General features: G+C 35.6%; 2 protein-coding genes and 1 long non-coding RNA gene across 4 annotated transcripts in view; 2 read left to right on the forward strand and 1 right to left on the reverse strand.

Moving 5' to 3' along the window:
* LOC107755153 (uncharacterized) overlaps positions 1 to 2,308 on the reverse strand; it is an 18,174-nt gene extending 15,866 nt beyond the window's left edge. The window contains exons 1-2 of the long non-coding RNA XR_001641662.1: positions 2,231 to 2,308; positions 1,743 to 1,811 (exon numbers count right to left, since the gene is read on the reverse strand). This is a non-coding gene — a long non-coding RNA (uncharacterized LOC107755153). The remainder of the gene's footprint in view (positions 1 to 1,742; positions 1,812 to 2,230) is intronic.
* Positions 1,048 to 8,432, forward strand: acot18 (acyl-CoA thioesterase 18). 2 transcript variants are annotated; one of them, XM_016571857.1, is made up of 11 exons: positions 1,048 to 1,152; positions 2,677 to 2,879; positions 3,550 to 3,649; positions 3,834 to 4,024; positions 5,060 to 5,223; positions 5,409 to 5,528; positions 5,612 to 5,694; positions 6,065 to 6,158; positions 6,274 to 6,354; positions 7,478 to 7,619; positions 7,751 to 8,432. In XM_016571857.1, exons 1-11 carry the CDS (start codon positions 1,139 to 1,141, stop codon positions 7,879 to 7,881), a joined length of 1,323 nt encoding a protein of 440 aa, XP_016427343.1. In that variant the 5' UTR covers positions 1,048 to 1,138; the 3' UTR covers positions 7,882 to 8,432. The 2 variants fall into 2 exon arrangements, with proteins under 2 accessions (XP_016427343.1, XP_016427344.1); XM_016571858.1 differs by lacking the exon at positions 1,048 to 1,152 and adding an exon at positions 1,865 to 1,881.
* Positions 8,433 to 9,092: 660 nt separating this feature from the next.
* Positions 9,093 to 24,082, forward strand: part of lamb1b (laminin, beta 1b) — a 31,791-nt gene continuing 16,801 nt past the window's right edge. The window contains exons 1-19 of the mRNA XM_016571859.1: positions 9,093 to 9,157; positions 10,058 to 10,230; positions 11,820 to 11,955; positions 15,204 to 15,277; positions 15,534 to 15,722; positions 15,815 to 15,878; positions 16,726 to 16,925; positions 17,005 to 17,125; positions 17,251 to 17,439; positions 18,685 to 18,861; positions 18,991 to 19,103; positions 19,177 to 19,256; positions 19,388 to 19,523; positions 21,143 to 21,301; positions 21,394 to 21,515; positions 21,593 to 21,713; positions 22,538 to 22,727; positions 23,013 to 23,156; positions 23,263 to 23,494. Coding sequence (XP_016427345.1) covers positions 9,124 to 9,157; positions 10,058 to 10,230; positions 11,820 to 11,955; positions 15,204 to 15,277; positions 15,534 to 15,722; positions 15,815 to 15,878; positions 16,726 to 16,925; positions 17,005 to 17,125; positions 17,251 to 17,439; positions 18,685 to 18,861; positions 18,991 to 19,103; positions 19,177 to 19,256; positions 19,388 to 19,523; positions 21,143 to 21,301; positions 21,394 to 21,515; positions 21,593 to 21,713; positions 22,538 to 22,727; positions 23,013 to 23,156; positions 23,263 to 23,494 — 2,654 coding nt within the window. The 5' untranslated portion in view covers positions 9,093 to 9,123. The remainder of the gene's footprint in view (positions 9,158 to 10,057; positions 10,231 to 11,819; positions 11,956 to 15,203; positions 15,278 to 15,533; positions 15,723 to 15,814; positions 15,879 to 16,725; positions 16,926 to 17,004; positions 17,126 to 17,250; positions 17,440 to 18,684; positions 18,862 to 18,990; positions 19,104 to 19,176; positions 19,257 to 19,387; positions 19,524 to 21,142; positions 21,302 to 21,393; positions 21,516 to 21,592; positions 21,714 to 22,537; positions 22,728 to 23,012; positions 23,157 to 23,262; positions 23,495 to 24,082) is intronic.

Genomic DNA, 24,082 nt, shown 5'->3' on the forward strand with positions numbered 1-24,082 from the left:
GAAAAATAAATACGTATTGTTCCTTCATATAAACATTACATTGTGTCCTATTTTTACAGACTTTTGTGTAGCACACTAACTAACTACCAGTACACTGCTAAAAACTATAATTGTTCAGAATGTGGGGGGGTTGGTTCACTTACGTCAGTGCTCGTGCTGGGGCTGGTGTTGTTTGGATGCCGATTTTGGAAAGTTTTTGCTGGGATGGGCATTTAAAAAAATCTCAAATTCGCTTTTGCGCCATTATCTCCTTGTATTAAAGTTAATCTTCTTCGCATTCTGTATAGTTCATGTCTGAAACCATGCGCCAGCGTCACGTGTTCATGAGGATTAGGCTAATCATTCCATATAGAAAACATCACAAGTAAAATGAATCATGTTTATAAAGATAAACATGGGTTTATAACAATTAACAGTTTTCCTTTAAAGGGGTCATATGATGCTTTTTTAAAGATCATTATTTGGTGTATTTGGTGTAACAGAATATGGTGACATGCTTTAATGTTCAAAAAACACATTATTTTTCAAATACTGTACATTATTGTAGGTCCTCTATGCCCCACCTCTCTCAAACGCTTCGTTTTCTACAAAGTCCCTCCTTCCGACAAGCGCAGTCTGCTCTGATTGGCCAGCTGACCCAGTGCATTGCGATTGGCCGAACACCGCAAGCACTCGTCGGAAATGTAACGCCCCTTACCATAATCGCGAGCTTCATCTTTCAAAATAAATGTTAAGACATTAAATAATGTCAGTTTTACCATCAGTTCAAGACCAAAAGGGGAACAGAGTCGCGTGACAGACACAATGATGAAGCTGGTATGTGTACACAAGCCACGGTTAAGACAGCTGACTCCACTGTGATGTGACCCCGTCTCTCTCTCTCTCTCTCTCTCTCGCGCGCGCACACACACACACCAATCAGCTTATAACACTCCAAAGAGAAAGGAAAACATGAAATCGCATCATATGACCCCTTTAAATGCTTTATTATTATTTTTTTTTATCCAAGTCGTCACAGATTCGTCCGATTAAGCGGATATCCGCCCAATCTGGCAACCCTGCAGTTGCGTTATGTAGTGAGTCAACACTGGATGGAAATATAAGGAAACTACTAGGACATAAAAACACATGGATTGAAATGACATTATTATGGTATGCAAGCGATCGTTATGTTGTCATTTAATAATGTGTAGATTACTGCAATGATAGACGCGTTTTCTTTAGGCTATTGCCACACCGTGGTGGTGGAGCTTGTGTTGCAGTTTTTGGGATGTTTCTCCCATACAAAATGACATGCTAAATTACGGTTTTTACACTGTATCAAAACATAAAATATTGAAACAGAAAACGTATACTCTAAAAGAGTTATAAACGACCTTTGCTGCCGCAAGCACACAAACAAATGTGTCAAAGGTAACATTTCGTCATCAGCATTAGCCCATGAGCTGCACTTAAGGTTATTCATTATTACAGGTATTTCTACGACAATCTGATAGCTAGATCATCTCTCTTCAATCTATATTTCGTATTATTAATCAATTTTCTAAAGGTAAGATTTAAAATGTTTGCAGAAAAGTACAGTTCGCAGTTTTAAACGCTTCTCTTCCTTCCGGCTGGGTCTCAAACAGCACCGAGCACAACTTTAGCTCGTGTCTCATGCTAAGTTGTTGGTTTCATTCAGATTTTTTCTGTTGTAACATGTTGTGAAGTTTTTGTGAAGTGGAGATAATGCTGCGACTTACATATTTTTCGTTGTTGTCGTTGTTGTTCCAGACATTTCTGTCCCGACGCTGTTTGGATCAGTCTAATATCTGAAACCCTTCCCAGAAGAAACACCTGAGGTCTAATTTTATCGGACTATATCATGTTGGCACCTGTTAGGTAACGTTACAGACATTTTTTCACACATGTCCCTTACAAAAAGTTAACAAAGACTATAGTTTTACTACAGTAAAATTATAAATTTTCAGGTTCTATTTTTTATTATTTACAAAGACAGACAGTGGTGGTTAATACCAGGTTAGCGCATAATGGCCTATAGCATTGCGGCGGGAAAAAAATATAGGCCTAACGTTACCACGTTGTAGTTAATTTCACAAACGTTTATCGTATCATCGTTTATTGGCCCTCAAAATGTTAATCATTTACTCACCTTACCATTGTCCCAAAGCCCATTTTTGTCTTTCTTGGAAAATTCTATGACAATGAATGTCAATGTTGACTAACTTACTTCAAAAAGGACGGGGAGCACCACAGAAACATCATAAATGTGGTCGACATGACTCCTGCCTTGTATTCCAAGTCGTCGGAAGCCATATAACAGTTGTTTGAAGAACAATCCCAAATTCTCGAAATAAATGTCGTTATTGACTGAAAATTCCAACATCCACCTTAGCTCTTTGTTGCGCTCTTCTGAGGGATACAGCGATGTACCATTCATAACCGTTTGTGAGTCGGATCTTTTCAATGAATCAAATCAGAACTGATTTGAATAATTCGGTCAAATTGGTTAATCCTTTGGTTAAATTACCAATAAATACTAACCAAAACTGCTGCTACTACTTTTTTTATTTTTATTATTATTATTCAAACATACTAATTGCTTACACAACCATGCTGTTTAATAGAATACAAGACATTGGTTATATAGTTTTCAATCTTATTTAATTTGTATAGGACTGTGAGCACTGAGAGGGGGACTTGTCCTCTGCTGACTGTTCAGCCCAATCGAGCACTGATGGACGAGAAATTTCAGATTGTCATAATGAATTTACTGCCAGATCAAAAGGTGACGCTACACTCTCTACATCAATCAGAGGACAAGGACTTCTGGGAGGCATTTGGACACTACATCAGTGATGAATACGGGACAGTGACAGGTGCACAGTCAGTCTAATGCATGACCCTTACAGTTATTAAAGTTATTACGGTAATATAGTACCTGCCAACAACATACAATACCATTCAAAAGTTTGGGATCAGTAAGATTTTAAAAATGTTTTTGAAAGAAGTCTCTTATGCTTACAGAGAATGCAAAAATTGAGTAAAACAGTAATAGTATTACATATTATTACAATTTAAAATAACTGTTTACTATTTTTAAATATTTTAAAACGCCATAGCCAAAGTTTTCAGTGTCACATGATCCTAATATGCTCAAGTAACATTTGTCAATATTGAAAACATTTGTGCTGCTCAAATTTTTGTGGAAACCATGATACATTTCAGGATTCTTTGAAGAATAGAAAGTTCAAAAGAGCAGCTTTTATTTGAAATGGAAATTTTTGTAATAGTATAAAAGTCTTTATTGTCATCTTGGATCCATTTAGTTAATCCCTACCGAATAAAATCCTCCTGAAGGTGGTGTATAGGCTACAAATATGGTTAATTCTATAACATAACTATGTTTACTGTAGGTAGATAATGAAAGGAAATCCCCAGCCTGGCTAGATAGTAATCCACCTTATCAACTACCTAAACTACCTTGAATGATGATGAATAGCCTACTTCGACCAACATATAAAATTATTTGATCCTTTTGAAATTTAGTGGCCAAAGATGAAAGTTTGGGAGGCACCTATGAAGGCACAGAGCAGATGGGGTTGCTATGGAGCATGAGGCCCATACCGGGAAGTCGACCTGGACTCAGGTAACTTAGGCTGGCAAAATCATGTTGTTGTTTTTTTTTAATGCTGTCTGTCTCACAAAGTTTAAATTCCCTTTTTTTGCCAAATGAATACTAAATGTGAGATGTACTGTAAGTCTTGGAAAAGTCATCCATTTCTTCAGCTTTTTCCTCCACTAATCTTTGATTCCTGTCTCTTTTATTCAAGGCTGCGTAAGACGAATATACTCACACCAATGGTAATTCACATCTCAGTATATGGTGGGCATCTATCTCAAGGATTCAGCCAGCAAACACCCCTGGCAACCAGTACCATAGAGCGCTGGTATGTTGCGCCAGGCGTGCAGAGGGTGAACATCAGGGAGAATGGAGTACGAGGAACTTTATTTCTTCCTCCAGGTAAACACAACCACACAATGATGTAATGATATATTAAAATACAATTCATATGTATACAGTGACTTAAATAAGCCTCTGCTAAGATGACAAGGTTGATTCATTTCTGAATTTTATTTTTTGTTTTTTAATGGCAGAATGACAGAACTGTTGATATCATAATGAAACGGCCTTAAAAAAACATTAAAAATAATACAGTTCTTTTCAAATGTTACTTGAAGTAGTTTGACATAATCTTTTATTATTATCGCTTAGCATTTGAAATAACGTTTCAGCATTTGAAAAAGTTTTGTCTGCCAATTCAAGATTATGTTGTGGAACTAAACTTGTTTAAAAATAAATGTAGAAACCCTCATAACATGTATGTCAAGGTCACTATATCTTTTAAAATATATGAGATAATTTAACAATTTTATGACAAGGCAATGTTAGTTCAGGTTGTAAAATGTCAAAATTGTTTGAGTTAATAATCCAAGATACTTACAAATACCTTCATATTAAAAAATATGTATAATTTGTTTGCTTTTTTAAATAATGATTAATGTGTATACTCAGATGTATTCAAGGTGTAAGAAAAAATATCTATTACATTTTATATATTTTATATCAGTTGCTTGACACATGGCATTTTTCAATAGTTGGCATGAAATGTTTTTTTTAATTTAAAAATAATAACTTTATATTTATTTATATATAAATGTATTTATCTATATATACTTCTCTCTGGTGATGTATGCCAAACTTCTCCAGTCATTTAGTCTGCTTAAACCCTGCAATACAATATTGACTGCAAGCTATTTTTTGTTAATCCGTTTTACTTGATGTATGTCACAATACAAAAGAAAATATCTTTAAATTTACATTAAAGCAGCTTTAAATGAAAACTTCTTGAAAAGTTTTCAAAACCACTTGGCACATTTGGCTGTGATTGTATGCTGTCACACAGCTGGTTATTATTGAGTATATACAGACAATTTTCTTGGAGACTTTTAGGGCCTGTAAATTGCTTGTAAATAGCTTGCCATGTGTTTTTTTTAGGTCCTGGGTCGTACCCAGGAGTGCTGGACCTATGGGGAGGAGGTGGTGGTTTGGTTGAGTATCGTTCTGCCCTGCTTGCATCTCATGGCTTTGCATCCATGGCACTTGAGTACCTCGCTCCAGAAGAGCTGAGAACAGCTGATGTTGATGTGTCATACTTTGAGGTAATGTAATTCAAAACTTTTGACAGTCTCCTAAAGTGTAGCAACTCTGACATGATATCCTTGATGATCTGCAACTGTTACCGACCTGTCGTTACCATGCATTTTCTTGCACTTCCAGTTTCCCTCTTCCCAGGTCTTTCTGTTTACTTCATATTTGTGTGTGTGCATATACATTGTTCCTGTAGAAAGCATACCAGATCCTGCAGAATCATCCAAAGGTACAGAGGGACCGTATGGCAATGCTTGGGCTGTCTTTTGGAAGTGCCGTCACACTCAGTATGGCAGCCTTCTCCAAAGTCATCAAGGTTTGCTTGACCTACACACATGTACAGTTATCTACATTTAAATGCAGCTTTTTAGTTTGTAATGTCATATTACTGTTTTGTAGCCCCAGTGCTGTGTGTGTATCAGTGGAAGTCATGTGTTTCCTGTTGATAAATCCCTCTTTGAAGTCTTTGAGGAAATGAAAAAGTGAGTGAACATTAAACATTATCAACAGGTTTACAACCTGATTGAGCCTTATCTAAAGCTATAGTAATTCATATTTCTTGATAGTGCAGTAGGACCAGAAACTTATTATAAAACATATGTTTAAATGAATGTTTAAAGAAAATTTCACCTTTTTTGTCCTTTTTATTAAAAATAATCATATTAGTTTAGTTATCCAGAGCATTTGAGGGAAATTTACCCACACATTTAATTGTTAGATTATTTAAATGAGTAGATTTGAGTAGTTTTATCTACCCAGATATAAAATAACAGTCAATAAATTATCCATATGAGACATTTACAGTAAAAGCCTGATCCTAATGATAAACAGTAACAAGTAATGTTTTTGCAGGTGTATAGATAGGGTACGTGTGAATGAGGAGAACCAGGTAATACACAGAGACATTATCTTGCCAATTCCCTCAGACCCAGCTCTCAAAGTGGATGTGAGTACAATTTACAGATTATATAGATTTGTTCATACATAGTCTTTTTCTTTGTCTGTTGTTGTTGTTGTTGTTGTTTTTAATGTTAGATCTGTTTTTTTTCACATACACAAAGGTTGGGAGAATAAAGTGTCCTCTTCTGTTGGTGAACGCTGGTGATGATCAGAACTGGGCTTCTGTTGAATCTGCTGAAGATGTGAGTCACATATATTTCAGTTTGGCTAAACTGAACATATTACTAAACATTTATGATTTCATAAGATACCTGGAAAGGACAGCCCTTGTAAGACAATAGACAATAAGACAAAATTAAAGGAATAGTTCTAGTAAAGGAAAAAACTCATTCAGCCATTTATTGTAAATGTATTAAAAGTCCTAAGATTTCGTGACCAAAAATGAAAATTCTGTTATCAATTCATTTTTTTTCCTCTGTTTTTTTCCTTTGTATCAGTGTTATTGATTACTAGATTAAAAAAAAAACTTACACTTAAATGTAAATTATAAATGTTGCCTTGACTAAAACTGAGCTGAAATAGTTGAAGCACTAAAACTAATAAAAATTATTAAACAAAAACTTACCGAAACGAACAAAAAAAGAACAAAAAAAAACTGATCATATAAAAATAAAACTGTAATAGATATTCTGAAGAATGTTAGTAACAGTAACAAACCGTTTTGGTTACCATTGACTTCCAGTGAATGGACAAACATAAAAGACTGAGACAATTCTCAAAATATCTCAACATTTTACAGGTGTGGAACATCTTGATGGCGGACTATATATTCACAGAATATTCATTTTTGAGCTGTCCTTTTAACATGCGGTCTCAACCTTGGCCACTAGGTGCCACTATCACTATAAACACGAAATCTTAGGACTTTTAATACATTTACAATAAATGGCTGAATGAGTTTTTTAACCTTCAAAAAGACAAGAACAATGCATTAAAATGTGTAGTATTACAAAACTGTTGTCATACGAATGCTTTGTATAAGGAACAAAACTAAATGTATGTCGTTATTTGCTGTTATTCTTCTCCTCCAATGAGCTGTTACTAGGTTTTCTGAAATTGATCAACTGATTCACAAAAAAAAACAATTCTTAAAAGAAAGATGCTCAAAAAAGCACTGGTCTACTAATCTCTTTTTTATTTAGAGTAGAGTCACACAAGGGTAAGCAAATGACTTAATTTTCATTTTTGGGTGAACTGTCTCTTTAAATTATTTACTGCAGTTAATCTTGGTGAAGTGTTCTCACCTGCTATGACTGAAATCCTCTGATCTGAATTGGATCCTTGATATGGGTCTTTTACACTCAGATGGAGATGATGATGGAGAAAGCAGGAAATCGACACCTGTTGACGGTCCTGACGTATCCTGGCGCAGGTCATCTGATTGAACCTCCATACTCGCCTCACTTCCGAGCATCTAACTTCATCCTGCAGGAAATGAAGGAGAAGAGTAAGCATGCATGAGCTACTGTTTCTTTTCCTTTTTTGTATAGGATCAGAGTATTTAGACCTTCTTAAATGTGTGATTATATGTGCAATGTATCCCTTGAATATTCACTGAATGTGTTGTTGTTGCTGCAGTTGTCATGCTGTGGGGTGGACAGACGAAACCACACGCATACGCACAGGAGGACGCATGGGAGAAGATTTTAGCATTTCTGCGGCAGCACCTCTACTTCAGTTCAAACTTTGCAGTAAAAGCCAAACTGTAGTTCTGTCATCTACAACAATTAAACTTTATTTCAAATAATGCTGATAATGATTGCCAGCACTTGTTACTTTTCACTTTGGTATCTGTAGACAATAAAAGTGGACAGTAAGTATTATTTTTTCATACTTTTGTAGTATAAGTTACACATAAATGCATTATTAAGGTTTGTAATGATGTATATAGGTTATGATGACAATAACTTAAGGCATTACAAGCACAGTTTAGGTTGTGTTGGGCAATATTTCTTGATACACTAAATACAATATTTGGGCAATAATTCTTGATATACTTCAGTTTGTACCCACAATCCATTTCTAAGAATGTGTTAGAAATGCAAAGTTGAAATGAGATTAATTCATTATCTAATTTAACTGTTTAAAATGTATTTTGATAAAACAATTATGTTTTATTGTCTAAAGCGAATATCATGCTTATTATATAATTATGATAATATTTTGAACAGAATTGATGCAAAAGCCACCAGATTCCAGATTTTTTAATATTTGGGTATGTAGGAATGTAATTAACTTTGAATGTAATAAGTTTGCCAAGTTCAATGTCATGTTTTTAAATTCACAGATCAGTTGCGGATGAATAAATATGCTATTTTAAAAATCCTGTCTTTTTCATTTAAAAGTGAAAGTTTTTTTTGTTTGTTTTTTTGTATATTGCTCAATGCTTAAGTAATTACAATTAGGCTTATGTTTTTTTTTTCATTGCATTTTTAATGTCTAAAATGCAGAACAACTAATTCCAGTAATGGTGATAATATTTTAACACAGTTTTATCCTGTTAACATTAGGCTTCCAGGGAAGTAGCTGAGAATAATTAAGAAATGTTTTACATTATTCATAATGCCACATAGAATCATAGATTTAAGAAGCTTTTTTTTTTTTTTCGAAAGAGGGTGGAAAGTATGAACGTTTTAATGTAATAAATGTTCTTTAAACTAAAACGTTGTTTGTCACCGCGCCTACAGTATGATGCCCAATAAATGTTATTCGCGCTTGCGCCATAAAATCACGCTTATTCTAAAATGTGCAGCCCCAAAATAATGTCTTGGTAGGCAGCTTACAAGGATTTGAGACTCCGCCAGAGTGTTTGGCGTGATACAGGGTTTGCAGCAGCACTACATGCGTAAATCAGCGTTGACTAATATCATGGGCGGGAGCTTCGCTTCTCCCACGCTCCACACACACAGTTATTCAGCTCTGGAAAACATTGCTGGAGGACGAGAGCAACAATGTGGATTCTCCAGATTACAGCTCTTACGATATGTAAGTTTTGTTTATTAGTATTCTTCCATTCATAACGTAAATGTAAAAGACATTGGCTTTCATTTGATACAGTTTATGTATGAAGCTTGATGGTGACCCAGAAATGTTGTTGCTTTTACACAGATCAGTGTGTTGGGTTTTAGTTTCTGTAAGGTAGATTTCGAAAGAACTAGAGAATCAAAGTTGTTTAAGAGTTCCTGTCATGATTCAAAACAGTTTTAGTTCTAGTTTGAAACTTTATTTTATTATTTCAACTTCTTAAATATAAGTATGGAAAGAAAGGTAAGGGTATGTAGTATTTGTGAAATGTTATGTGGTCCAAAGTCAGCATCCAATATAAATGTATTTCGTTTTGGTGTTACATAGTGTCAAGTTTGGTATCTAGAGGTTTGTGTGCATCCCATCTGGTTTCCTGCAGCATGCCACATTCAGCTCTCCATCGGGTCATTAAACGTTCTCATGTGAAATTCATTTCAGTAATTAGAAACAGACTCCAAAGACTGTAACCAGAAGCCAAAATGATTAACCATGTATATAGTTCACCAATGTTTCAGTGATGTAATAGTGATGTAATAGTATGCACATTAAAATTAACTAAGGGGCTAGTTGTCACAAGAGTTGTATCACAGAAACTAGAAGATTTTGAATCAAAATCACAGATCAGTGTTTGTTTATCGCGTGATGTTAGTGGCTGTATGTAAACTTGAAAAAAAAAATGGAAAAAAATTACCCTGAGAAACATTCACTGGAGCAATAAGTATGACATCTGGCTCCGAACTATTATTGTACTTTTTTTAATGTCTCTGGTTAACATTTGGGATTCATGACACTTGTTATGCCACTCATGTTCAAAAATAGTAGGATGCAATCTAATCAGTACAATCAATGCGATTCCCATAGCTATTGCTTTGCACACCCTGGCACAATTACCCGATCACAATGACAAGTGTGCAGAGGGGAGTTGTTACCCTGCTACAGGTGATTTGCTGATAGGAAGAGCACATCGGCTTGCAGCCTCCTCCACCTGTGGACTGGATGGACCAGATAGATTCTGCATTGTCAGCCATTTGCAGGTAATGCATAGACACAGTCATGCACTATAAAAGACAGACATGCACTTAAGAATTACTATCAAATATCCAAAGATATGTTAAATTGGTTTAAACACAAAATATTGTGTGTATAATTATTTGTCATGCACTATATAATATAATGTAAGTAGTTTTTTTGTATACATTTTTTTTCAGTTATTTTCTCTATCTCTTGTACATGACTTATATACTGAATTTTATATGCTAAATTTTATTATAATGATTACAAATGATTGTATTGCAATAATGAGAATCTCCATTGAGAATAATGAGGAAAAACACAGAAGTAAAACACATTGCAGTAATGACAATTTTGGGGTAAGCAGATTTGATTGTCATTAAATCAATGGCACAATGCATAAATTAGGCTTATATATATATATATAAAAATATAAAAAAATATTTTTCAGTTATTTTTTTCCATCTCTTATACATTGACATATACAAGCTAAAAACATCTGATTTGGTCATAATCTTTCTATGTTGCTGGGTGGGTTTCTTTCCACACTTATATTCACTGTCTGATAAACAATCAGATCTCTGTGTGGAGAGTATGTGGTGGGAGGATGCAGGCCCCATGTCAGATGTTCCAGACCCCCTTAGGTCACTGTTTTGCTCATTGCATTATCTGTGTGGCCCATTTTTTTTTTTCTGTGTATTCTGAGTTATATATTGTGAGCGATGAATTGAGCAATGGTGAGAAGCTCAGACTAAAGTCTGACTGTAAATGTCAATGTGTGATATGCGTGTGATCTGAACTGTGTGTATTTGATCTGGAACTTAATAGTCCAATGTCTGGATTCACAAATATAAGATGCTATCAACCCTTAATGTCATTCCAAATCCTTGACTTTCTTTCTGATCAAATGACTTTCTTTCTTTCTTTGTGGAGAAGGAGATGTTTTTCAGAATGTCCTAGTGATTCTTTTCCTTGCAATAATAATAAATGAAGTTGGAAGCTATTTAGAAACCCACCATAAAAGTACGCTAATTTGCGCAGATCTTGGTAGATTGCATTGGTCATTATGGAAATGGTCTGGCTGCGTCTTTGTTCGTTAATGTGTGCATTGTCAGCGGATAAACCGCAGAACTCTCCACTTCCATCAGCACTTCTATAGGATTGCGCTCTCGCACTAATTTGCCCTGTTTAGTAAATCTGGCCCAATATTGTGCATTATATAGCAAATATAGTCATTTAGACTGCTTTTATAATGCATTTTTGTCCGTTTTTGAGCTTTGCAGCACCAGTTCCTGTTAACATTCATTGTATGAAAAACATAACCAACCATAACCAAGAAAATTTTGTAAATATTTCTGTTTTTTTGACTTGGTTATGTATGTAAATTTACTCGACCATGTCAGTTAGATTTAGTCTGTGTGAGTTTTTCTGTGTATACATGTGTTTATGTTAGTGAGTCATGTGTATGAGAGGGCGAGAAAAACAGGTGCACGTCCAGAACATCTGGATTCCTGCTGTCCGCATGAATGTGTTCTTCTTTTCGCTAAACCCCAAAAGACTCTATATATGTCTCACATGCTCCACTAACATCTGCATCTCAATCTCTGTCCAGGATGAAACAGACTGTTTTGAATGCGATTCTCGGCGTATGTACAATGAGTTCACCAACCCCAACAGCCACACCATTGAGAATGTGGTGACAACTTTCGCTCCCAACCGCCTCAAAACCTGGTGGCAGTCCGAGAACGGTAAGTTCTCACACAACAGTAAGAACAATCACAAATAATATCTCATTAATATCTCAGTTGTTTCTCCTAGACAGATCTCTTAGTAATCTAATAGGTATGTCTCCTGTAGAGTTTCAGAGGTAAACTCAACAAAGCACAGATTTACAAAGATAACAAAGTTGCAATCAAAAGTTGAATCTCTTATGTACTCAAATATTCAAAAATGTTCAAAGACTGAAATATCGGAGGTTTACTATGTACATATTTGTAGCTTCTGACTGTATGCCAACAATTGTCTAATTTGTGTGTTTTATTAGTAATATTAGTAACCCCTGAGACAAAATTGATATTTAAAAGGATAGTTCACCCAAAATTTTTTAATTTTGTCATTATTTACTCACCCTTATGTGTTTCCAAACCTGTTTGTCTTTCTTTACTCTGTGGAACATAAAAGAAGATATTCTGAGATATGTCTTTTTTCCATGTTGTGGAAGTCAGTGGTCACCAGAATTACTTTGTTACCAACATTTTATTTTTTATTTATTTATTTAGTCATTTAGCAGACGCTTTTATCCAAAGCGCCTTACAAATGAGGACAACAGAAGCAATCAATTGTAGTAAAGAAAGAGGAGAAATAAAAAGCGATACTTATAATATATATATATATACCAGCATTCTTACAAAATATTACCAAAATGTATTTCAATGTGTTCCAAATATGAAAGAGGTTTGGAACGACATAGGGTGAATAAATGATGAGTTTTTATTTTGGGTGAATTTTCCTTTAAATGGAACATAAATGAGACCCGAATCACTCAAATATTTTGAAATAATGAAATACACAGTCAAGTCTCACAAAAACACACAATTCTCTTATCATTGGTCCCAAAAGAATATACACTGGAAGAACATACAGTACTATGTATCATTGCAGAAACTTGGGCAGACAAAGAGAGAACGGCAGGGAGAAAAAGTAAAAGAAATAGTTCGGCTGAGAAGAAGAGCTGACAGGAAGTAGTGGGAATGAGAAAGTAAGAGTTGGGATGAATGCAGCCGCTGGGCGTGGGAAACAGCTGGCCTGCTCTCTCGCTAGCGACTGGCTTCCACAACAGTCACGCTACCGGACTGAATGTAAGGGTGTGGCACGGCATCACTAATTCAGGGAATTTATGACTTTGGATGCTTTATTTGGCATTGTGCTGCTCTTTTGTTGCACCCTTGTTCCCACTAAATATAAAGAAGAAAATGTGGACATTTTCTATAATGTTTCAATGTTTTTAATAAAAGGGATTTTAAGATTATGCTTCTTTACATTTTCAGCATCTTTTAGTGTGTAATGTTACTTTTTGTACAGTGATAGTTTGTTAATTTATGGACTGCATATACATGTTACATTTATCATTAGTTAGTTTTTCATAACCGTTTTCCATCTGACTACTAGAATTAAACAGCCTGTTTTACAGTTGCTACTGTACCTTTAAGATTTGTATTGTATGGAGCCCCGAAAAGGACATTTTAGATGGGAGGAAAAATTATATTTCAATGCTTTTGCATTCTCTTGCACAACTTTTGTGTACCCTCAATAAACTGCATTCTCTTGCAAAAACGTTTCCATTGCCTTAAGAAACTTTGCGTTTGCTCACAAACATTTTGTGATGGAAATTATATCAGGTGTGAGGAAAAGCTATTTAAATGCTTTTGCAATCAAACACAAAATTTCTCAGGGGGCTGCAATACTTTTGGAAGAGAATGCACAAGTTTTATGAGTGAATGCAAAAGCTCTGTATCTATGCATGTAAAATCAGTTATAAAATTTACTCATTTGCTGTGGGTTTTCCATCAAGTCTAATATTGTTTAAGCAGCCCAATCCGTCTCTTTGCAAACTTAATTTAAATTGTGGTTCAAAAAACTATCCAACTATGTTGCCATCAACCACTATGTTGACTATGTTAAAGTTCAGCATTCCTGAGCATGAGCATGATTCATTGAGCATGTTTTCCAGTTCCCTGTACTTACATTATCCTCTTCTGGGGTTTTGGACTACTGGTATCCATCCTACTTTGTACTTCCTTTGTATTACTTCACTATGACTGGATGTTGTATGTTAATATGGAATTGCCAGAAATCCATTGATTGCAGAACAAGTTGTTTTTGCAGCTCAGCTTAAAAAATGAGCTGCATCTGAAATTGCATAGTCTAACTACACTGTAAAAAAAAATCCATAAAATTTACGGGAAAAAAACGGCAGCTGTGGTTGCCGGAATTTTACTGTAAAAGATATGGTAGCAACGTTTTAGGTTTATATACCTAAATACCGTTTAGTATAATAAAATTAAAAACTTAATAAAAATTAAGTACAGTTAAATACCGTAATTTCATTAACTGATATAATGTTAATATACCAACCTATTGAAGTACTGAAATCTGTTTTGTACCTTTGTAATACACTGATAACCACCAAATATGGGGATGAGAAAGTTACATGATGAACCAAAGCCCATCACAAGCAGCTTTTAAATAATAACATATATAGAAGGTGCACAGCGTCATTCACACAAACACTAAACACCATCATGGTAACACACATGAAACTGAAATAATGCAATAAACATTCATTTAACAACATTAGGTGTAACACACATCATTTTTTACAGTGTACTACATTTGATGATACAATAAACATCACGGCCGTTAACAAAGTACTAGACATGCTACTCATTTTATGTACTGTTTTTTGCCTACTATACTATATGTTAGGGAAGCAGGCATATTTGGACACGGCGATCTTTTTAGACTCAAGAGGAAGTTTTGACTTCTGAAACTTCCAGTATGTTTACATAAGACAGTGAAGTCTTTTGTTTCAAAAGATCAAGGAAAATTCTTTTTTCATGAAATAACCCACCGACTTTGATATTTTGAACTAGGAAACTATCCGTACCAGATCCTTTGCAGTAAACTAATATTTATATTTTATATATATTTATATATTATATAATAATAATATACTGTGCTTTTCTCAAATATATAAAATTAAGAGCATTTCAAAAATCTGATTGTAATATTAATTAAAAATATATGTAGTGTAACAACAAGTTATATCACACAAGGTGCAACATCAGCGCAAATTCAGTACATCCTTCACCAGTCAAATTAGATGACTGGAACTGTTGCATAAAACATCATTTAGAAAGAGTCCAGTGAATTTCAACCTCTCTTCCTAACCTCATTTATTTATTTCTTCGCTCATTTATCCATTCCTCTATATTAGGAGTTGAAAATGTGACCATTCAGCTGGATTTGGAAGCCGAATTCCACTTCACACACCTCATCATGACCTTTAAGGTGAGAAAGACACTGTCACGCACACATAAACACACTGAACTAGAGCAGTCTTGAGGAATGTAGAACATATGTGCAGATATGTTTGAAGTTCTTCTCTTTAAGTCCAGAGCTGTGTTTCTGATTGTAAGTTGATCATAGAAGCCATTGGCGGCCTCTATGGCCTCCTTGCTAAGTTGCTACAATGCTTTTGAGAAACTTTTGCTGTTTTTAGTATCTGATCCTAAGTAAATTTAAACGTATTGCTTTTTTCCCACAGACCTTTCGGCCGGCAGCCATGCTGATTGAGCGTTCCGCAGATTATGGGCGAAGCTGGCAGGTGTACCGTTACTACGCTTTCCACTGTACTGAATCCTATCCGCACGTCCCTCAGGGGCCAATCAGAAAAGTGGATGATGTCATTTGTGACAGCCGCTATTCAGGCATTGAGCCATCAACAGAAGGAGAGGTGTGTAGTACTCATGCATAAACAAATATACACATAAGTACTTATACATACTATGCAAAAAGTAGTCACTGTTCTTGTATACTTGTACACAGGTCATTTTTAGGGCACTTGATCCTGCGTTTAAGATCCCTGACCCTTACAGCCCACGCATTCAGAGTAAGTAAATCATGACAGCAACCCTCTTGTTATTTGAAAAGATTTCTACTGAATTTTCACACAAAAAATTTTTTTATTTTGACACCTCAGTCTTAAAGTAAGAATGAATATAACCCCCATAGACGTTTGGTGCACCAAAGTATGAAAATAAATATACAAATAAAAATGACTTGTTTAAATACAAAAATACAAAAAAAAATAATAATAATAAAAATGCAAATAAAAATCACTCACTTTTCAGGAAAAATTCTTTAGCATTTAAAGCATATTAAAATGTTAAGCATTAAAAAAAAACTAGTAAAAGTATAATATTTGATTTTTAATAAAAGGAACGTTTAGGTAGAATCTGTTTTGGGTTTTTTTAAATTGTAAACCATTAAAATGTAATGGTAATGAATGGAATGATTAATAAATTAATTTAAATTCATTAATAAATTAATTTATTTATTTGATTAATTTTGTTAAAATGATTAAATAATGTGATTATATTTAGTATCCTGATAAAATCTTAGGGACACGAATGGGGAACCTCATTTTCCAAGAATGACTAAACTACAGTAGTCAACATTTGAAGTGCATCAAAAAAGTTCATCAAAGTTGTCCTAAGACAAGAACGGGTATTGTTTTAGTTTTAGGACAACTTTGATGAAAGGTTTTGATCCACTTCAAATGTTGACTACTATATAAATCAAGAGGGAAATTTAACCTGTACAACGTCTACTTGTGTCAAAAAGCTGAGAAGTGAATTTGAAAAACAAAAAAAAAACAATTTGTTATCTTTGAGTGTGTGTATATATTTTTGGTCTGACTACTGATATTTGTTTGTATGTGTGTTACCTGCATGTAGACTTACTGAAGATTACAAACTTGCGCATACGGATGGAAAAGTTGCACACTCTAGGTGATGATCTGTTTGATGACCGAGAGGGGGTGAAAAAGAAATACTATTACACTCTCTACGATATGGTCGTCCGTGGCAACTGTTTCTGCTATGGCCACGCCTCCAAGTGTGCACCGGTCGGCAATGAGGCAGGGGTCGAGGGCATGGTGAGTAAACAAAACAACAACAATCACAATCCAGATTCACTCGCACTACTCACCTGTGTCTGTGTGTGTGTGTGTGCAGGTTCATGGTCATTGCATGTGCAATCACCACACTACTGGACTGAACTGTGAAGAGTGTGAGGACTTTTACCAAGATCTGCCCTGGAGACCAGCAGTGGGTCGAGAGACAAATGCATGCAAGAGTATGACAGCCCACAGTTTATTACAAAACATAACAACATTATTTCCCACTGACATTTATGCATTCTGAAATGAAATTAAATGCTTTAAATTTGCTTAGTTCACTCATCTTTTTTCTTTCTCTCAGGATGTGAGTGTAACCATCACTCGTATTCCTGTCATTTTGACATGGCGGTATATCTGTCATCGGGAAATAGGAGTGGAGGAGTGTGTGATGACTGTCAGCACAACACAGAGGGCCAATGGTGTGAGAACTGCAAACCCTTTTACTACAGGCACCCTGGCAGAAACATCAGAGACCCCAGGATCTGCGAGCGTAAGTGTGTTTAACACTTTAAAGTGGATAGATTTTGTTGTGTTACAATGCAGAAGGGAAGCTCTAAAGCTTTTTATGATGCATTACTTGAAGGCATGTTATGGGTTAAAGGTTTAGTTCACTTGCAGAATAAAAAGTTCCTGATAATTTACTCACCCCGGTGCCATCCAAGATGCTCATGTCTTTCTTTCTTAATTCGAAAAGAAATTAAGGTTTTTAAGGAAAACATTCCAGGATTTTTCTCCATATGGTGGACTTCAATGGTGGTCAACGGGTTGAAGGTCCAAATTGCAGTTTCAGTGCAGCCGAGGAATAAGGGAAGGGTCTAGTGCTGAGCGGTATACCGGTTCATACCGAATACCGGTGTTTATTTGAAAAAGAAAAAACCGCCATATACCGCGAAACCGGTATAATTTTGAACAATACCGTGATATAAATTTTTGGTCATACCGTCCAGCACTAGAAGGGTCTTATCTAGCCAAACGATTGGTCATTTTCTAAAAAAAATAATAATAATTTTAACCACAAATGCTCATCTTGCACTAGTTCGACCTCATGCATTACATAATAACATTGGAAAGGTCACGTGTGACGCAGGCGTAAGTGTTCACAAAGCGAACGTGCAAAAAAAGGTCAAACACTCTTTACAAAAAAAAAGTAAAACAATGATGTCGGAGAGGAGAAAATAAGATGGAGTTTTTCACCCTAACCTACATTTTTGAACCGAAGTACACAGACAAAGAACTACCGTCTGTGACCTTTCCAACATGATTACGTAATGCGTGAAGTTGTGGACGCGCATCTCAGAGCTAGTGCAAGATGAGCATTTGTGGTTAAAAAGTATATACATTTGTATTTTTTTTTAGAAAATGACAGATCGTTTCGCTAAATAAGATCCTTATTCTTCGGCTAGAGTCCTTTGAAGCTGCACTGAAACTGCAATTTGGACCTTCAACCTGTTGGCCACCATTGAAGTCCACTATATAGAGAAAAATCCTGGAATGTTTTCCTCGAAAAACTTAATTTCTTTGCGACTGAAGAAAGAAAGACATGAACATCTTGGATGACAAGGGGGTGAGTAAATTATCAGGAATTTTTTATTCTGTTAGTGAACTACTCCTGTAAGAACAATTTAATTCAGAGTTAAATAATTAAAAGTAAACTGGCTCTGCATATTAAACTGAGATAGAAGAAATTTAATTCATTTTATTGTATTTTATAATTGTGTAATTTGTTTGTATTTAGCCTGTGATTGTGACCCACGTGGTTCTCTGAACGGAGGCTTATGTGACAGCGCTACGGATGTTCTAAGAGATATGATTGCCGGACAGTGTCGTTGCAAAGCTAATGTGGAGGGACAACGTTGTGACCACTGTAAAAAGGGACATTATGGCCTCAGTGACGACCCATTAGGCTGTCGGTGTGCGTAAACACACACATATTCACACACCAGCAGCTTTTTTCATGTTTTTCTCAAGGCTTTGACCCCTGGCTTCCCCTAGGATCATGTTTGTTTTATTCTTTCTTTTGTGTGTGTTTTTGTAAACCCAGCATGCAGCTGTAATCCTCTAGGCACACTCCCAGCAGGAAGTCCCTGTGATATACAGACAGGAAGCTGTTACTGCAAACGTCTTGTGACTGGACGAAATTGTGACCAGTGTCTGGTAAAAGAGCGTTATTACAAGTTTATGTAATCTGTGTATTTGTGCTTGGGCATAACACAGTTTTCCCTTTCAGCCGCAGCACTGGGGTCTCAGTAATGATATGGATGGCTGCAGACCATGTGACTGTGACGTAGGTGGGGCTTTGAATAATAAGTAAGTACCCACATAACAATAATTGATTATCATAACTAGCCTTTGTCAATTCATTTCTAAGTGTTTTATTATAAATGATTTCATCCAGGCCTACATAAATATTCGTCCTTATATTTTTGTTCTCTCTGTAGTTGTTCTCGGGAGACAGGACAGTGTGCTTGTAAGAAGCATATGTTTGGTAGGCGATGTGACCAAGTGCATTCTGGGTACTACTTTGCGGCACTGGACCACTATATTTACGAAGCTGAGGATGCTTCCTTTGGAGCAGTAAGTGTAACAATCGCCTTCATTCATGTAATACAAGCAGAATTTTTTTGACACAAATGTATTGAATGCGACAACTAATGTAACAATGATTTTATGAAAAAACTGCACATGACAGTTTACATAAGACTGCTTTTACAAACAATTTTGATCATTTAATTTGATAATTTATTAAGAATGGTTTTATGAACTAACTGAATGTGAAAATTTAAGTAACCGTGAACAACCTACATGACAATTTTCATAAAATTGCTGTTACGAATGAATTGAACGTGATATTTTACATAATGTGACAGTGAAGAATGATTTTATGAACTAACTGAATGCAAAACTTTACAAGAAGTTTTATAAACAAATTAGGTGCAACAATTTATTTAAGAATAGTTTTACAATACAAATGAAATGCGTTCGTTTTTGTAAGAATGGTTTTACAAACTAATAGCAATATTTACATAACAATGGTTACTAATTGAAAGTTACAATTTACATACAGTAAGAATGGTTTTATGAACAAATTGAGGGCAACAATTTCTGTATGTTTGCTTTTACTAATACTTGAGAAAATTTGTAAGAGAAAAAATATGTAAAAATAGTTTTATGAAGGATACTCTAGTGAAAAATAAATATACTAAAATGTATTTTAAAAACATTTATTTCCTGCTAAGTGCTTAATGCAATTTAATTGTGCGGAAGTAGTGCTGAAGTCCAACTAAACACACACTTTAGTATTTCTGAATTGAAGTGGAACTATTGCAAGTATACTTTAGGCACACTTTAAATATCAGGCATATCAAGACCGATATTATTGAAAGATCATACAATCCTCATCAATAGTAACATTAAAACACATTTTAGGCTTAATATTAAGAAATATGCATTGTGCACAAGTAGTACCCCAAATAAAGTTTAATTATAATTTTTATATCAGCAAGTCCCCAGCGATATATGAGTATGTTAATAGATTTAAACTATACTTAGTATGAAATAAATTTCTGTCATGACAACTCTCGGAGGGATTGGCATGGTAATGTACATGACAATGTTAATGTATTTGGTCTTGGCGGAATAGATCTGCTACGCTGCTGCTGCTGCGGCTGAGCAAGTACCGAGACTTGCTACTGCCAATACATCCACAACATGCTGCTGTGAGCATGTAAGAAATATTGCTGCTGCAAATATAACATACATGAAATACCCCCCATATAGCATACATGAATCACCTCATAGCAGATGTATACAGGTGGAGCTGGGGAAGGTGGAGGGTTTCTAAAGCAAGCTGCAACTGCTACAGCAAGCACTAGTCATATATTTGAATGTTGAGCAGCGAGCTCATTGGCTACCGATACAGGAGAGAACCAATCAGCTGTGCCATGTGATAATGATGTCATTAGGTCAGATTGAGTTAGACCTATCGGACTGCGCCATCTAGAGTTTCATGCCAGAACTCTGTATGTATTTTTAATACATTACTTTTTTACTAGGGTATACACAGAAGTTTGTTCTGCTCATTCTGCTGTTCTATGAATGATGTTCAATGAGTGTTTGAGTTCTTCACGGTAACATGTAACAGAACTAAATTTATTTGTATGAGTAAATTCAGAGTGTTTATTGATTGTATGCAGGAAGTAAAAGTGCTTCAGAGACCGTTATCTTTGGATCGTAAACCAACCTGGACGGGTAAAGGATTTGCAAATGTACCAGAGGGTGAAACACTGAGGTTCAACATTTACAATTTACCACGATCTATGGAGTACAACTTAATGATCCGCTATGAACCACTGGTAATAAACACGCATACCATATTCAATTTAAAACGTATCTGCCACACAGGCGGCATACACAAATAAACACGTGTTTGATGCATTTATTGTAGTTGCCAGATGAATGGGAGCAGGTTGTAGTACAGATAGAGCGGCCCAGAGGCACTTACCCAGCAGCACATTGCACTTCTACATACAACGATGAGCAGACCGTCTCACTGCACCCTGGATCCAGGTAAGGTTGCATTAGTGTGTGTGCAGAGTTTAGTTTACTGTGTATTTGACTCCTGAACGTGTGTTTGTGTGTTTCAGATATGCAGTTCTGCCTGGCCCAGTGTGTTTGGAGAAGGGTCAGAATTACACAGCGAAAATTAGCTTCCCACAGTACTCATCATACAGCTATCACTCTTCTCCTCACACACTTGTCGATTCAGTAAGTTTATTTAATGTACTGTATATATTGATTAAATTTATAGCAATTGTTGAATAAAAAATATTATATAATTTACAAATTATGTACAAATCAAGTGGTCAGATTTAGCTATACTTTATGAATAAAAAAAAAATACATATTTGTATGTAATGGTGATGTATTTACATTTGCCTTTAGTGGTTTTAATGATATTGTTAACTATCACTAAACCAATCCTTTTAAAGACAACTTTTTGCATTTTTAAATTTTGATTAAAAATTTTATTATGGCTCATCGGGACCATTTATATTCCAATAATATATATATATATATATATATAAATACCAACTAGTATTTTTAGATGTGAAATAAGACATTTGGCAAATTGTACACTGTTTTGAGAACTTTACCACGCTGAAAAAAATGTGTATTTATTTTACTTTAAATTTGGTGGATTTAATTTGAAACAATTTCACTCAAAAATTGCTAGTAAATTTAAAGAAACAGCAAATAACACTTTAAATTAAACATGAAATTTTGAAGTAGAAAGACTGAAATAGTATTTTCTTACAAAACATACTCAAATAACCTTTGTTTTATTTACAATTTTTGAAAAATCTACATTGCATGAATATAACATAAACCATCTCACATCTGCAATTACACACATACCCACTAATGCAAATCAATTTTTCCTCTAGCTCTACATTTACGACCCAGTGGTTTATTACAATATTCATTCATATTGACTTAAAGGGGTCATATGGTGCGATTTCAAGTTTTCCTTTCTCTCTGGAGTGTTACAAGCTGATTGTGCATAGATAAGAGACCTCTGACTTCTGAAGATAGTGCTTTTACCAGAGGTGCAAGACCTGGATCTATTTTCTGGCGGACCCCAGCAGCGGGAGGACTGGGAGATGTTCCAGAAATACAGATGTATGGAACGCAGCCAGAGTGTTATTAAAATCCCCCTAATGGATATTTGCAGAGATTACATCTTCAGTGTGTCAGCACTACTACACAATGGAGCTCTGGGTGAGAAAGACAGAAGAATAACAAATGCAGCTAGATGTATTTAATACTAGAGATTTTCAAATGAAGTACCCGTTTATGCTTTTTTGAGTTTATATTTCCCCACAATCTTTTGCTGCTGTTTTTGGGAAACCTACTTTAAAGCAATCATTATTTTGCTATTTAGTTTGGTGATGCTAATGGTGCAGAAATTGCATACTTCAGCTTTAAAAGTACATTATTATTAAACTTGCTGCCCTATTTTCAGAGTTTTGCTGAATTGTCTCTCATTTTATTTATCATTGGCAGAGTGCAAGTGTGACCCCCAAGGTTCTCTGAGCACAGTGTGTGACAATATCGGTGGGCAGTGTCAGTGTCGACCCAACGTTTTAGGAAGGAACTGCGACACCTGTGCCCCGGCCACCTACCTGTTTGGACCCTCAGGATGTAGACGTAAGTGAAAACTACACATATGCACACATACACAAACCAATGAACACCAACATGGCCATTAGCATAGAATAACATCAACAATGTTTTCTGATCACTTCCTCATTAGCATGTGACTGTAACCCACTGGGCTCTCAGAACCTATTCTGCCACCCCACCATGGGCCAGTGTTTATGCGTGCCAGGGGCATATGGGCAGCAATGTGGCAACTGTAAGCCCAACCATTGGGGCTTCCCTCAATGCCAGCCCTGCTTCTGTAACGGAAACAGTGAACAGTGCCACCCAGTTACGGGCAAGTGTCTGAACTGCAGGGGTCACACCACAGGCCACAACTGTGAGAGGTAAGAGAGGATAAAATATTGTTTAATAGGTCTGATACTGTACATATGATTTGGTAGTATAATGCTATTTTGATGCTATTTTTCACACTACATTTAAGGGATAGTTCACCTAAAAATGAAAATTATCCCATGATTTACTTACCCTCAAGCCATCCTAGTTGTATACAAATTTCTTCTTTCAGGTGAATACAGTCGGAGTTATATTAAAAAATATCCTGGCTTTATAGTGGCAATAAATGAGTGTCGAGATTTTCAAGCCCAAAAAAGTGCGTCCATCCATAAAAAAAAAGTACTCCACAATGGTTTTCCTTTGCTGTAAACAAAACTTTGTTCTTAAGCCCTGTTCACACCAAGAACGATTACTATAGGGCCTTTCGCACCGCGGGAACCTTTTCATAGTACCAGAACTAATTGTGGAACTACCCACTTTTTGGCGTTTTCGCACCGCCGGAACTGGGTGCGATTTTAGTACCGGACTGCCTTTTTCGAGAACCAAATTAGCTCCTACTCCGGAGCAGGGTCTAACCAGCACAACTGGTACTAATCGCGACGCAAGTAGACATTGATTGGCCAAACGCATATGAAAAC

The sequence above is a fragment of the Sinocyclocheilus rhinocerous genome, unplaced genomic scaffold (assembly GCF_001515625.1).
Source record: "Sinocyclocheilus rhinocerous isolate Xijiao unplaced genomic scaffold, SAMN03320098_v1.1 scaffold952, whole genome shotgun sequence".
In the NCBI taxonomy this organism is placed as follows: Eukaryota; Metazoa; Chordata; class Actinopteri; order Cypriniformes; family Cyprinidae; genus Sinocyclocheilus; species Sinocyclocheilus rhinocerous.